This window comes from Oncorhynchus mykiss, chromosome 13, assembly GCF_057628025.1.
Source record: "Oncorhynchus mykiss isolate SJ-2025 chromosome 13, ASM5762802v1, whole genome shotgun sequence".
NCBI classification, from domain to species: domain Eukaryota; kingdom Metazoa; phylum Chordata; class Actinopteri; order Salmoniformes; family Salmonidae; genus Oncorhynchus; species Oncorhynchus mykiss.
In genome coordinates, this window is record NC_143034.1 from 53207080 (window position 1) to 53222793 (window position 15714).

At 44.0% G+C, this 15714-nt stretch overlaps 1 protein-coding gene across 3 annotated transcripts in view; it reads right to left on the reverse strand.

Moving 5' to 3' along the window:
* LOC110486489 (phospholipid phosphatase-related protein type 5) overlaps positions 1-15714 on the reverse strand; it is a 58251-nt gene extending 42537 nt beyond the window's left edge. Inside the window, exons 1-2 of one of the 3 annotated variants that reach the window (XM_036941201.2) lie at positions 15242-15714; positions 9962-10089 (exon numbers count right to left, since the gene is read on the reverse strand). In XM_036941201.2, the coding sequence (XP_036797096.1) occupies positions 9962-10036 (75 nt within the window). In that variant the 5' untranslated portion in view covers positions 10037-10089; positions 15242-15714. The remainder of the gene's footprint in view (positions 1-9961; positions 10090-15241) is intronic. The other 2 variants (XM_036941203.2, XM_036941202.2) reach the window with 2 other exon arrangements.

Sequence of the window (15714 nt, forward strand, 5' to 3'; positions counted from 1 at the left end):
CACCTCCTTTTGCCCTCAGAAAGCCTCGATTCGTTGGGCCATGGACTCTACAAGGTGTCGAAAGGGTTCCACAGGGATACTGGCCCAATGTTATTTGGGTGGTGGCCCATTCTGGTAAACACAAGAATCGGTGAAGAGTGAAAAACCCAGCAGCACTGCAGTTCTTGACACACTCAAACTGGTACGCCTGGCACCTACTACCATACCCCGTTCAAAGGCACTTAAATATTTTGTCTTGCCAATTCACCCTTTGAATGACACACATACACAATCCATGTCTCAAGGCTTAAAACTCCTTCTTCAGCCTGTCTCCTCCCCTTCATCTAAACTGATTTAAAGTGGGTTTAACAAGTGGCATCGATAAGGGATCATAGCTTTCACCTGGATTAACCTGGTCAGTCTACAGTGTGTCATGGAAAGAACACGTGTTCCAAATGTTTTGTACACTCAGTGTATCTCCCTAAAGAGTACATAATATACTATTCCTGACCTGTGTGCCTGCCATTCATGTGTAAGCAGGCCTGTAAACAACCTATGTATGTTATATGATGTTTTATGAATGTTATGGGGGATTACAGATGTAGGATCTTAATTTGAGCCAGTTTTCTGCAGCAGGAATATAATCCTGCAGCAACAGAAAATGTGAATCATTATGTGGACATTTTTGTAGGGGTTGATCCATTTTTTCATTAGAGAAAATCAATTCTGACATTTTTAAGTGGAAATGACACACTTTAGAAGCCTTTTTAAGACTCAAATACACTTTGCAAGTTTGCATTTCCTGCTGGGCAGAAAAATTATCGGTATCAAAAGAATGAGGAAATTAAGATCCTACATCTGTAGAGATGCCGTTTGCTTTTCAAAGTGCTTTTCTCTGCCTCCATGTATGATGCATTCTCACCCTCCATTTTACAGTACACGGTCTAACCTTACTCCATGGCTCCAAGCTCTGCTGACAGACCTCACCCCCCAACTTTACAGAGGGACTCCCATGCTGAGTGGACAAGACTGTGTAGCGTGATGCTCACTACCACTGACCACCATACTCTAACACAGGGTCAGCTGAAATATTTGTACATAGTTTTGTCTCAACGTACAGTATATTTTTCTCAGGAGGAACAGCCATGTCCCTTGGTGCTGCTAAAGCAGTGTGCTCTGAAAGAGCAGTTTTGTGTTTTGCTGGGTGGGGTGGGCGGGTTCAGATGGAGAGCTGGGCACAAGGGCCCACGTCAAACACATGCTGTCCATTAAGAGCCCCCAACAGCCTTCCACTCTACTGCCATCACACACGCTACACTGAACCGCCCAGACATGACAGGAGACATGGGGAGAGAGGAGGGGGAATGCAGGGAACAGGTGCAGGACTAGGGGTGGTGGTGGTAGCAGCAGAAGTCCCCTCTCTCCCCCTCTACAGTCACAAAAATAGCATTCACTAAGGACCAGGTCCAACAGTGAGGGTAGAGGGCACAATAACAGATGATTGTATGATTCACTAAGTGTGTAGATTAAAGAAAATTCCCTTCAACTTGCTTACCTTACCCTATGTGCATACAAGTGTTTGTGTGTGTGTTGGTGTGTGCTGAATCACATGTTGAGCTGGGAGGCTCCTCTGTAACTGACTGTAAAGTGGGCTGGGAGGGGGGCTCAAATGGATGTTGTGTAACCTTTATAAACACACACCCCTCTCCAGGGTACTGACCAATGCATGTGGAGAAGAGAGATCACTCCTGCCCTCCACACTATAAGACACGATGCAACAACACAGAGACGGTTGTCACTGGCATCCTCAGTCTAAGGAGTTGGTGTTGCCCTCATTACATACAACTTAATATACTCTTATTGTGTGTCAACAACCAAATCTCTCCTAGGTAGATGTTCCCATCCATGCAGCTGACAGCAGGTCAGTGTTAATTATAGCTCAACTACAGACTACAGTAGAGTTGGCAGGACTGTGGTCTAATCCTGATCTCAGGCCTGTGCCAGACAAACAGGTGAGCTGAATGGGAGTTTAGTGAGGCTAGAATGGAGATATTTTTCTTCAATCAATCTATACTCTTAATTTTCTTCAATCCTTTCTCTTCATTTCTTTCATAAGATCCATCTCAACATCTATCAGACCCACATGTTGAATAGCTAGCAACATTAGAGATAGTACTTTTTGCTCATTCTGCCAGCCAGCAGCTGATCATGTGACTATTTGACAGAGCAGATACTAGTCAATAGAAACGTGTGAGTGTGAGAGAGTGTGAGTGTGAGAGAGTGTGAGTGTGAGAGAGTGTGAGTGTGTGAGAGAGAGAGACAGACAGAGAGAGAAACAGACAGAGAGAGAAACAGAGACAGAGACAGAGACAGAGAGAAAGAGAGAGACGGAGAGAGAGACAGAGGGAGACAGAAAGAGAAAGAGCATGAAAGCATGAGAGAGCAAAATAACGGAGATGGAGGAGGAAAAATAGATGGACAAGGAGGGATGGGAGATTAAATTAACAGGAAGTATGTCTCACTGTGCATTGTTGGGTCTGTACAGATCCCAGTGGTGGGAGGAAGAAAGGAAAGCAGAGGAAGAGGAGGTGTACAAGGATGGAGGGAGGAAAGAGAGGACGGGATGGCGGGGGAGTGGAAGGGACAGGAAAAGAGAAAGGTTGAGAGGGGGTGAGTGAAGAGAGATGGAGGAGAGTGAAAATGGCATCTGAGAGGTACTGTAGCATGGAGAGGTTGGTAGTTTGGCATGCTTTCAGGGCTGTGTGTGTGTGAGAAACGGGAGAGAGAGAGAGATAGAGAGATAGAGGGAGAACGAGTAAGTGCGAGAGAGGAAGAGAGAAAGAGGAAGAGAGAGATGACCGATCTGTGTGAAAGAGTGGAGGAGGGGGAGAGTAGAATGGGTACAAAAGAGAGATGTGAGCTGAGCTTAGATCGTCCTCCAGAAAACATCTCTAGGGCTCCTTCTTGAAATATCTCTTTCTCTCTGTTTCTGCTTTTCAATCTTCACTCCCTCTCCCAACCACTCTTTCTTTTCCATGTAACTTCTCCGCTATGCAACTCTCCTCTGATTTCCCCCTCTTGTCATGAAATCCCTCTCGCCCTATTTTCAGTACAGCTCTTCTTTTGTCCCAGTGATGCCTCTGTCGTACACTATGTGAGGATGGGTGGGGCTGTAAACTGGGTAATAATGGCTGGTAAACAGACCCACAGACCAACACACAGGGGGGCCTGAATCACTGGGTGTAAATATTTAGTCAGATCCATACCCCTTCATAGTGTGGGACCAGGGAGGAGACCCTGTACTCACATTACACTGATTACATTGCAAAAACACATACATTAATGCTACAGCACATATCACAGTTCCTGCTTCTTACGAGTGTAGACACACTAACCTGAAAATGATGTGAATGAAGGCTTATAAAATCTTTACATTGCAGGTCCTTTATAAATATGGAATTACACAGGAATAGCAGTAAAAGCTGCGGTGTTGGGTTCTAAATTGAAATATTGAAATATCCTTAGACATGTAACCATATTAGAACTGGGTGTATGGAAATCTAGAGTGAGAAAGGGGAGTGCAGAAAGTTATCCAGCCAACTGCTTAAGGTGTTTCCACATATTCTATGTTTTGAAACACATTTAATCCCAAATGAGGGATTATAAATGAAACACTAAAAGGATGGGGAACTTTGACAAAGTGATACTAAGAGACCACATTCACAGAAGATTGATTGACAGCTGGCTACAGCGACAACAATCACCCACTTCTCTTTCATATTGTCTGCGATCGCTAAAGATTGGAAAGCTGCCGTGTTCATCCCTCTCTTCAAACGGGGAGACACTCTAGACCCAAACTGTTACAGACCTACATCCATCCTGCCCTGCCTTTCTAAAGTCTTCGAAAGCCAAGTTAACAAAACAGAACACCGACCATATCGAATCCCACTGTACCTTCTTCGCTATGCAATCTGGTTTCCGAGCTTGTCATGGGTGCACCTCAGCCACGCTCAAGGTACTAAACGATATAATAACTGCCATCGATAAAATACATTACTGTGCAGCTGTCTTCATTGACCTGGCCAAGGCTTTCGACTGTCAATCACCTCATTCTTATCGGCATACTCAACAGCCTTGGTTTCTCAAATGACTGCCTTGCCTGGTTCACCAACTACTTCTCAGATACAGTTCAGTGCGTCAAATCGGAGGGCCTGCTGTCCGGACCTCTGGCAGTCTCTATGGGGGTGCCACAGGGTTCAATTCTCGGGCCGACTCTTTTCTCTGTATGTATCAATGATGTCGCTCTTGCTGCTGGTGATTCTCTGATCCACCTCTACGCTGACGACACCATTCTGTATACCTCTGGCCCCTCTGTGGACACTGTGTAACAAACCTCCAAACGAGCTTCAATGCCATACAACACTCCTTCGTGGCCTCCAACTACTCTTAAATGCTAGTAAAACTAAATGCACGCTCTTCAATCGATCATTGCCCACACCCGCCCGCCCGACTAGCATCACTACTCTGGACGGTTCTGACTTAGAATATGTGGACAACTACAAATGCCTAGGTGTCTGGTTAGACTGTAAACTCTCCTTCCAGACTCACATTAAGCGTTTCCAATCCAAAATTACATCTAGAATCGGCTTCCTATTTCGCAACAAAGCCTCCTTCACTCTGCCAAACATACCCTCGTAAAACTGACTATCCTACCGATCCTCGACTTCGGCGATGTTATTTACAAAATAGCCTCCAACACTCTACTCAGCAAATTTGATGTAGTCTATCACAGTGCCATCTGTTTTGTTACCAAAGCCCCATTTACTACCCACCACTGCGACCTGTATGCTCTCGTTGGCTGGCCCTCGCTTCATACCCGTCACCAAACCCACTGGCTCTAGGTCATCTATAAGTCTTTGCTAGATAAAGCCCTGCCTTATCTCAGCTCACTGGTCACCATTGCAGCACCCACCCGTAGCACGCGCTCCAGCAGGTATATTTCACTGGTCATCCCCAAAGCCAACTCCTCCTTTGGCCGCCTTTCCTTTCAGTTCTCTGCTGCCAATGACTGGAACGAATTGCAAAAAAATCACTGAAGCTGGAGACTTAGATCTCCCTCACTAACTTTAAGCATCAGCTGTCAGAGCAGCTCACAGATCACTGCACCTGTACATAGCCCATCTGAAAATAGCCCACCCAACTACCTCATCCCCATACTGTTATTTATTTTTGCTTTTTTGCACCCCAGTATCTCTACTTGCACATTCATCTTCTGCACATCTATCACTACAGTGTTTAATTGCTATATTGTAATTATTTTGCCACTATGGCCTATTTATTGCCTTACCTCACTAATCTTACTTCATTTGCACACGCTGTATATAGATTTTTCTATTGTGTTATTGACTGTACGTTTGTTTATCCCATGTGAAACTCTGTGTTGTTGTTTATGTCGCACTGCTTTGCTTTATCTTGGCCAGGTCGCAGTTGTAAATGAGAACTCATTCTCAACTGGCCTACCTGGTTAAATAAAGGTGAAATAAAAAAATGAACAAAAAAAAACTTATTGAATGCAAAATGGTGGAATGCTTCAATCAGGAATGTTTTAGAGCCTCTTAGAATGACTGAGTGGATGTGCAGGGGTACGAGGTAATTGAGGTAGATATATACATATAACCAGTAACTAAGTGATGTGATGATAGATAAAAGTAGCAGCAGTGTATGAGATGAGTCAAAAACAGTTTGTGCAAAAAGGGTTGATGCAGATAGTTAAATAGGTAACCATATAGCTAGCCAGACTAACTAGTTATACTTGGTGCATCGCTACTGCTAGCCATGCGATAGCAGAGAGAACAGTCTATGACTTGGGTGACTGGAGTCTTTGACATTATTTAGGGCCTTCCTCTGAAACTGACTTGTATAGAGGTCCTGGTTGGCAGGGAGCCCGGCCCCAGTGATGTACTGGGCCGTACACACTCTGTTGCGCCTTGCCGTCGCATACCAAGCAGTTGCCATACCAAGCGGTGATGCAGCTCGTCAACATGCTCTCAATTTAAATCTCTCTTTAAGAAATGTCTCCCACACTAGCTCCAGAGGTAGTGTGGAAGAAATCTACATCACATACCGCCCTCTGAATGGTACAGTGTAAAGACAACAGCTCTCCCACACCACATGTCCATGCAAGAATTACCTTAATTACACCAATACCAGTAGGCAGCATTTTTGCTTTGTTAGCCAAATTTGTGAATCATTGCGTTAATCAAGCCTGAAACACTATGTGCAATATGGTTTAGATGAGAAGCTCCTGTATAGTTTGAATTGCTATCCTCATTTTGTTTGTCCATATACAATGACATTAACAGTATGCTAATAGCTACACTCCCACATGAAGCAGGAATGTGGCTTTGGCCACACCACATGAAAGGCTTGTGTAAATAGAAAAGTTGCTAATCTGATAGATCTCACTAGACATATTTTACTCATGTAAATCCACCTTTAATATACACTCCCCTATGTATTTATTAATATTATTTGGACAGTGAAGCTAGAAAGTTTCATTTGGCTCTATGCTCCAGCATTTTGTATTTGAAATAAAATGTTTAATACAAGGCAACAGTAAAGAATGTCACCTTTACTAAGAATTCAAGGCACACCTAACCAGCATGGCTACCACAGCATTCTGCAGTGATATGCAAATTTCTTAGAAATAAAAAACTGAAATATGACAGGCACAAAGACCACACCCCCAATACATACTTTTTGGAGGGTATGATATTTATGCCTCTGTAACTTTCTCACTCATCATTATTCAGAATTAATTCCATGAAACATTCACTTCTATTGGGTACAACATAATCTGAAACAAAAGCAAAACAAACAATGAATTTGTCCAAATACTTCTGAAATAGGGACTTCCGAATCGCAAAGTCTTTCACCAGTCATTCATGCTTCTCTCATTGTTTTACCTGAACTACTACTTTCCCTTCCACAGTGCAGAGCTGCTGAAAACACTGTGCTCAAGCTGGACTGGCTGGCTGGCTGGCTGAGTGCTGAGTGCTGAGTGCATTCTCCCTGCTTTGATTCAGAGGCCAAAACATAAAGCAGGGGCAGCTCTTTAATGAACATTTACCAGATGGCAACCAAAGGAAAAGTCCGTTTTTCTTTGTGTCTTAGGGCTCCAGCTGATCACAGCACTCTAAAAAAAATATGTGTGTGTGTGTTCTTTGTGCACTTCACTTGAAAGACTCTCTCCGACAGGTGTTACCCACCATCACACACTGGGGTTATCTTTAGAGACGGAGGAAGCAAAAGAGAAGGAAAGGTGTTTTTTCACCTATTTAAAGTGTTAATGAGGCTGTGTGTGTGTGTGTGTGTGTGTGTGTGTGTTCTTCTGAACAATAATTAAAATTCTATGAAAATGAAGGCAACTCGTTTTCAAATGGACAGATGTGGAATATTCATTACCGTAAATTGTCACCATTACCATTCCTTGTCCTTACTGTGAATAAACTAACACAACAAAACGGAGCTTCATTGGCTAAATAAAACATTAGCAGGATATAAAGACAAATTGACTCTGGTTGGACACACAAAACCACGACGAAACAGTATTACTGAGCTTCCAAAAGCAGCTCTGAAAGCCCTAACAGTACATCAACAGTGCCCTCTGGTGGGTATAGAGTCCTATAGAGTCCTCCCATGGAACGCCGAGGGGAATGGTCCATCACACTGCATGTGGTGAGAGATAGATGATGCCCACACACAAACACAAATGAGTACTGCTCATTATGAGTACTGCTCATGCCAAAGACATTAAACACCCCTGCAGTCACGGACATCTCCAACGTGATTCTGACTCATAACCATTCAGTCCAGAACAGTGGCTGAGAAACATGGGACATGTTTGATAAGAGGGGAAAGCACACCATGTAGAACAGAACGGGTCATTTAGCGTCCAAATAAAACATTTGAAACATTGAGAGTAAATCAGTTATCGTTGCTTTTTAAAATGTTAGAGTAGAGTGTGTGTAGAGCATATTACTTGACTACTTCTTTATGGTTTAAGTTTTGGTTCATTGAAGTTGATGTTTCCAACTATTCGGCTAGGTTATTCCTGCTTCCATATTGCAGCTGCAGCCATTATACAAAACACATTCCCACACTTCATAAACTGAATCTGTGACCACCCATACATGGTGCTGTGTGGACAGGACACATCAATATTAGGTTACAAGACGCACCACACACCCCAATCACATGACACCGGCTGTCCAATAGCAGTACATCCAAAGATATCAGAGGGGCATGGAGGGGGACTTTGTATTTCCTCCTCCATTGGTCTGGATAACTGTTTATGTTAATGTGGCCTTTACAACCCAAAAGCTGAGTTCTCTGCTACACCTGATTACTTATACACACACAGTGGATTATTTCCTAAAAGCATGTCTGTGTTCTGACAATGGCATTTCCATGCATCTTTTGTATCAACCCAGTGCTGAGAGAAAGTGATCCGTATAAGCGCTATTGATGTTGAAATTCACATTCAGATAGAAGAGACAGAAGGAGATATCTATATCTAATAAATGTCTATGACTTTCAGGGAGGGAGGGAGGGAGAGAGAGAGAGAGAGAGAGAGAGAGAGAGGCTAAAGCCTGCATAAGAGGGTAGGTAGTGGATGAAAGGAGGTAGAAGAGAGAGACAGACAGAACATTTATCCAGCTGATTGGTTTCCATGGAAACGGGCTGATGAGGTGTGAGTCTAAATAAAAGAGCAGGTCCTGGTTCAGTCTAAATCACTGTCTGTCTGTGACACACCGCTGGGGAGGGGAGGGGGACAGGGAGAGGGACAGGGGAGAGGGGAGCTAAAATGGTTGGGTCTCAGTCAGACCACACTGTCACATCTTCTGCACTCACTCACTGCTACCTCACATATTGCACATTATGATTCCACAAATCCCACATATCACTACAACTGTACTGAATACCACAAGGTATGTAGCACTTCATTCCTCCTACAATTCTTTTCACCTTACATGTCATACATCACACCTCATATATTGACCTCACATATTTCACATGACACAGAACACCTTGTACCTCAAATATCACCTATTCCACCTCACATTAAATATGTATGAGGGATGGCACAGTGGACTAAGGGAGTGCCTTTATTGTGGACTATAAACTAACAGCATTGAGACCTTCAATACCCTCTGAGTAATGTAGCTCCCACAGCAATACGGGACACGCCTACGGGAGAGACCCTGTCCTTTGTGTGCGTGTGTGTGTGCGCCTGTGATCTGTATGTGAGTGTGTGTGTGTGTGTGTGTGCGTGCGTGCGTGCACGTGTGTGTGCATGTGCCTGACAGTGTGTGCAGAGCATCCAGTACCTATCCAAAACACAGTTAGCTGTGATATCACTAAATTCTTCAATGGATCAGATGCAAAGACTCATATAAACAGGAAGCAGAGATCACATATTGTAGCAGTGTGAAGACAGGAAGCTCCATCTGAACAGATTACATACTATAACAACTATTTTATACCCACTTGTTCCATGTTACTCAGTCTCAGCCATGGCAGAGAGACCGTGGCAGAAAGACCGTGGCAGAGAGACCGTGGCAGAGAGACCGTGGCAGAGAGACCGTGGCAGTGAGGTGGATGTGTGTTGAGCTGACAGTATTTACAACATTTTCCACTGAAGCTAAATATGAGAAAGTGTTCCCTGGCTGCTGGACAGCAGACAACAGCCAATTGAGGTCAAGTAGTAGAATGAATGGAGCTCATTGAGCTCTGAGCGGAGCGGAGGGGGGTGAGAAACTGAATATGGGGAAGGTTAAGGGATACGGAAATTCCCCATAAAGAGATATCATCAACCAGCATGAAGAGGCCCTACTGGACCCATGAGGAGCCAGAGGGTCCATCAGCTCCTCCCAGTAGTGTCATTTTAGCCAATCAGGAAAAGAAAGACTTGGCAACTCACCTCAACAAACAAGAAGCAGGGAACTATGGAGCTGCTGCTCTTCAAACCCGGCTTCTCCTCCTCCGCCGCCATCATTCTCTCGTTCTCTCTCTCCTGTCCTCTCTCCAGCACTCTCTCTCTCCTCACACCTGTGAAGGAAAGAGCGTTCCAGGTCAGTAAGAGTTGTCTTGATCTAAAGGCAGCTTGAGGCCAAGCTCAAAGTATAACATTTAAGTTTTATCCCATGACAAGAATGTAGCGTTGGATGGAACAATGGGTCTTGATATTCTTATACAGAATGACAATTTTGTTTACATGTTACCTCTGTGGCCATGAGACAAAGTGCAAAGACCCTACCCCCCCACCCACACACTCCCTCCCACTCTCCTCAACAAACACAAAGAAACAACTAAATAGTATAAAATAAGCCTATCAGTGTGCAGTAATGAGCCTCTCCCTCAGTCCTGATGAGTCAGTGCTGAAATGAAAATACAGATTGTGTCTAACACTGAATGCCACTATAATGAATGGAACCTTTATGAGTTAGAATAAACATAAATCCAGCCAAGACACAACACAACATGGAAATAGCATATTGTAATGATGCAAAGTAGTCTTAGATTAGAAATATGCTCTTGACATTTGCATAATCACATTTATGTTCTCATCTATACTGAATTAGACTATATTCCAACCAAGGCACAACCCTCTGTCTGCATGTCTCATTCAATGTCATGTCTACACGCTTTACACCACAGGTAAGGGTGCTCTCGAGCGGCTAGATGTTCTTTACCGTTCGGGCCATCAGATTTGCCTGCCAACAATGCTCCTTATAGGGCACATCACTGCACTCTATACTCCTCTGTAAACTGGTCATCTCTGTATACCAGTCGCAAGACCCACTGGTTGATGCTCATTTATAAAACCCTGTTAGGCCTCACTCCCCCCATCTGAGATATCTACTGTAGCCCTCATCCTCCACATACAACACCCGTTCTGCCAGTCACATTCTGTTAAAGGTCCCCAAAGCACACACATCCCTGGGTAGCTCCTCTTTTCAGTTCACTGCAGCTAGCGACTGGAACGAGCTGCAACAAACACTCAAACTGGACAGTTTTATCTCAATCTCTTCATTCAAAGACTCAATCATGGACACTCTTACTGACAGTTGTGGCTGCTTTGCGTGATGTATTGCTGTCTCTACCTTCTTGCCCTGTGTGCTGTTGTCTGTGCCCGATAATGTTTCCACCATGTTTTGTGCTGCTACCATGATGTGTTGCTACCATGTTCTTGTCATGTTGTGTTACTACCATGGTGTGTTGTCATGTGTTGCTGCCTTGCTATGTTATTGTCTTAGGTATCGCTTTATGTAGTGTTGTGTCTCTTGTCTTTATGTGTGTTTTGTCCTATAGTTATATATATATATATTTAAAAATTATCCCACCCCCGTCCCTGCAGGAGGCCTTTTGCCTTTTGGTAGAATAACAATTTGTTCTTAACTGACTTGCCTAGTTAAATAAAGGTGAAGTAAAATAAAAATACACTGTATCCCCAGCAGAATTACCTTGAGGGGAAGAATACAACAAGCTAGCCTTGTCGGTTCAAGGCAGGGCTAAGGGACAGACAGGAACAATGCAAACTGGACATGGTGCTCAGTCAGTGAGGAGTCTCCTGAGCTGGGACCTGGGGTTTTCCCTGACTACAGGAACAACTACAGGCCCTAGTCATAGGCTATTGCGAGTCAGGTGGTCAGGTGAAACGCAGGGACCTTCTTACGACCATCCAACCTCTGTGTACCAGAACTCCTCCTGAAAAGATCCTATAGCTTGGATCAGGTCTGTGAGAGTTCCCATTTCCTGGGCGTTGTCAGATCGACCTCTATTCGGAGGAAATTAGTGTTGTGTGCCTCCCCTCACTGACAGTCAGTCTGGCAGGATGTCAGAGAATAGGCTGTGAGGATGAATAAGGAATGACACTGGGCTCTTAGCAGCAGAGAGAACGAAGAGAAGCAGGGCTGCTTTTAGAAATATCTCTCTCTCAAACATCGTGTAGCTGTGACTGAACAAGCTAAGGCACCAGGTAAGGGAAACTCACACAGGATATTTTGGTGATCCTGCTCTACTGATCCCAGCAGCTGATGGGCAGTGTAATGCAGCCTGGGGGGGACGGCCAGGTGTCTAACGTCCCTAAGATCAGGATGCCAGGAGGAGGGATGAGAGAAAGTCAGAACACAGGTGTTGCTATTTGAGATGGAACAGTGTCTGTCAAAGAGAAAGCCTCTGTGTCCACATGTGCTACATACCGAATAGAAAAGATGTAGCATTTTGTAGAAACCTTTTGGGTGGGCAGGGAGGAGAGGGAGGAGAGAGAGATTTGTTGAGGAAGATAAAAGTAGGACACCAAGGGCAATTTTACCCAGAGATAGGAGAGAGAGTGTTGTTTGTTAGCATATGCCTGCCTGCGCATGCGTGTGCGTGTGTGTGAGTCCAGCTGGATTTGATCTGAAAGGGAGGCAGGGTGACAGGAGTCCTGATCTTGTTGGCTTGCCATCCGTCAGAGAGCCCAGCCAGCCTGTCATCACTGAGACACTGCAGCCCACAGACACACACACAAACACAAAAGTGAGAGAAATTGAGGGAAGAGAGGAAAATACCAGGGAAAGAGAGAGGGAGGAAAAAGAATGAGAGATGGGGGTTAGGAGGAAAGGACATGTGAAGTGAATGAAAGGATGAGGATGAGGTTGTTAATATGAATAGACTAGTGACTAGTTAGCTGACACAGAGGAGGAGGAGAACTATACAATATCCTGCTGATCTGAATCTACAGTCATAGGAGAGGAGCCCAGGAAACCATATGTCCACTCTCCTCCCTCAGACACACACACGAACATGCACGCGTGCGACACACACGCACAGGCACATGTACAGACACACACCGCCTGGGGACACAAAGGCTAATTGGACACTACAATCTGGATCACGGCTGCCTTCACGTCCAGCTATTTCTACAACATACTGAGAGATACTACACACAGATATATTACAACTGCACAGATATATATTGTAATATTCTATATGAACATACAAGAGCAAAGTACAATGTACAGTGCCTTCAGAAAGTATTCATATCCCTGAACTTATTCCACATTGTTGTTACAGCCTGAATTCAAAATGGATTCAATATTTTTTTCTTACCCATATATACAATATCCCATAATGACAAAGTGAAAACATTTTAGCAAATTTACTGAAAAATCTCATTTACATCAGTATTCACACCCCTGAGTCAATACATTTTATAATCACCTTTTGGCAGCGATTATAGCGGTGAGTCTTTCTGGGTAAGTCTAAGAGCTTTGCATACCTGGATTGTACAATATTTGCACATGACTCTTTTTTAAATTCCTCAAGCTCTGTCAAGTTGGTTGTTGTTCATTGCTAGACAGCCCTTTTCAAGTCTTGTCATAGACTTTCAAGCCTATTTAAGTCAAAACTGTAACTAGACCACTCAGGAACATTCAATGTGGTCTTGGTAAGCAACTCCAGTGAATATTTGGCCTTGTGTTTTAGGTTATTGTCCAGCTGAAAGGTGAATTTGTCTCCCATTGTCTAAGTAGTCTATCAGCAGACGGAACCAGGTTTTCCTCTAGGATCTATTCCATTACTTTTTTATCCTAAAATACTCCCTAGTTCTTGCCGTTGACAAGCATACCCATAATATGATGCAGTCACCACCATGCTTGAAAATATGAAGTGAACTGTTGTGCTGAATTTGCCCCAAGCATAACGCTTCGTATTCAAACAGGATGCATGTTTTGGAATATTTTTTATTCTGTACAGGCATTCTTCTTTTCACTCTATCATTTAGGTTAGTATTGTGGAGTAACTACAATCTTGTTGATCCATCCTCAGTTTACTCCTATCACAGCCTTTAAACTCTGTTTTAAAGTCACCATTTGACTCATGGTGAAATTCCTGAATGGTTTCCTTCCTCTCCAGCTACTGAGTTAGGATGGATGCCTGTATCCTTTGTAGTGACTGGGTGTATTGATACACCATCCAAAGTGTAATTAATAACTTCACCATGCTCAAAGGGATATTCAACGTCTGCTTCCCCCCCCCCCCCCCCCCCCCCATCTACCAATATGTGACCTTCTTTGAGGCATTGGAAAACCTCCCTTGTCTTTGTAGTTGAATCTGCGTTTTAAATTCACTGCTAGACTGAGGGACCTTACAGATAATTGTATATGTGGGGTACAGAGATGAGGTGGTCATTAAATCATAATGTTAAACAATATTATTGCGCACAGAGTAAGTCCATGCAACTTATTATGTGACTTGTTGAGCAAATGCATACTCCTGAACTTATTTAGGCTTGCCATAACAAAGGGGTTGAATACTTATTGACTCAAGATATTTCAGCTTTTCATTTTTTATTAAATGGTAAAACGTATTTCCTCTTCGACATTATGGGGTATTGTGTGTAGGCCAGTGACAAAACAATCTTCATTTAATCAATTTTAAATTCAGACTGTAACATAACAAAATGTGGAAAAGGTCAAGGGGTGTGAATGCTTTCTGAAGGGCACTGTATATGGCAGTCTGGTTGATCCTTCCATCCTTGAATGTAGCCATCCCCCTGACACAGTACTACTCAGAGAGGTACAAGGTAGTATATTCAATGTGTTTGTACAGCCCAATGCAGCATTTACATGGCACTGTCTGCTTCTTTCTTTCACCCTTTGTATGGCTATCCTGTGCTGCTGAATACTCTCCTATAACCAATCACGTTCAAAGAGATCAGTCCAAGTCCCTTTAATCACTGCACTGTTGTCTTGGTGCATTACCAAGGTATGTGTAGTTAGCATGCAGGATGGTAGTATGTTGAGTGCGTGTGCCTTGCTCTTGACAGACATGTTTCACTCAAACCAGACCACATGCTGAATCTGCAGATATCATGTGTGCAGAATACATGAACACACACACCTTCACTTACATGCATACACCCCCCCCCCCCCTCCCACTTCACGCTATTAATAGGGCGGTGTAGGTAGGGGGGGACCCTAATAGGATTTCAGAACGCTAGGTTATTAGAGCTTCCCTTTGGGGAATACCATGATGTAACATTCCTCACCGCCACATAAACACCAAAACACTCTCACTGCCTCTGCATCAGACCACAATCTGAACCATTGACATACAGCGCAATGTTAGCATGCTAATGCTCCTCATACTGCAACCCATGCAGACAGAGGAGAGGAAAACAGACGGAGGAGAGGAAAACCCATCACCCTCCTCTTACCTTAGACACCTCGCTGCTGCCTAGCTCTTCTGTTGCCGTGGCACCAGATTCCTACGCGGAGGCCATATCAGATGAGGGAAAGTGTAGTGAAAATCTCCCCACCCAGCTGCCTCTCTATCTCTTCTCTTCTTCTTCTCTCCTCCTCCTGATGCTCCAGAGTGAAGCGTGGTACTGGAGCTCCTCAGACAGACACACGCGCACGGAGATAAAGAGCGCTAGCGACTCCCCAGCCCTCCTCACACACTCGACACACTCCCCCTCTAATTAGCCACTTCAAATAAGCAGCCTGGGCTAATCAATTAAGTGTCGGGAATTACTGCATGTGCTGCGCTGTCTTCCAATACAGACCGAGAGGCAGCGTGTGTGGAAGATTGTGTATTCGTGTGTGAGTAAGAGAGAGAGAGGGATGTGTGGTATCTGTGCCACTAGAGAGAAGCTCATTTGTATTCAAAACTTGTTTCCTTCCATCCCTC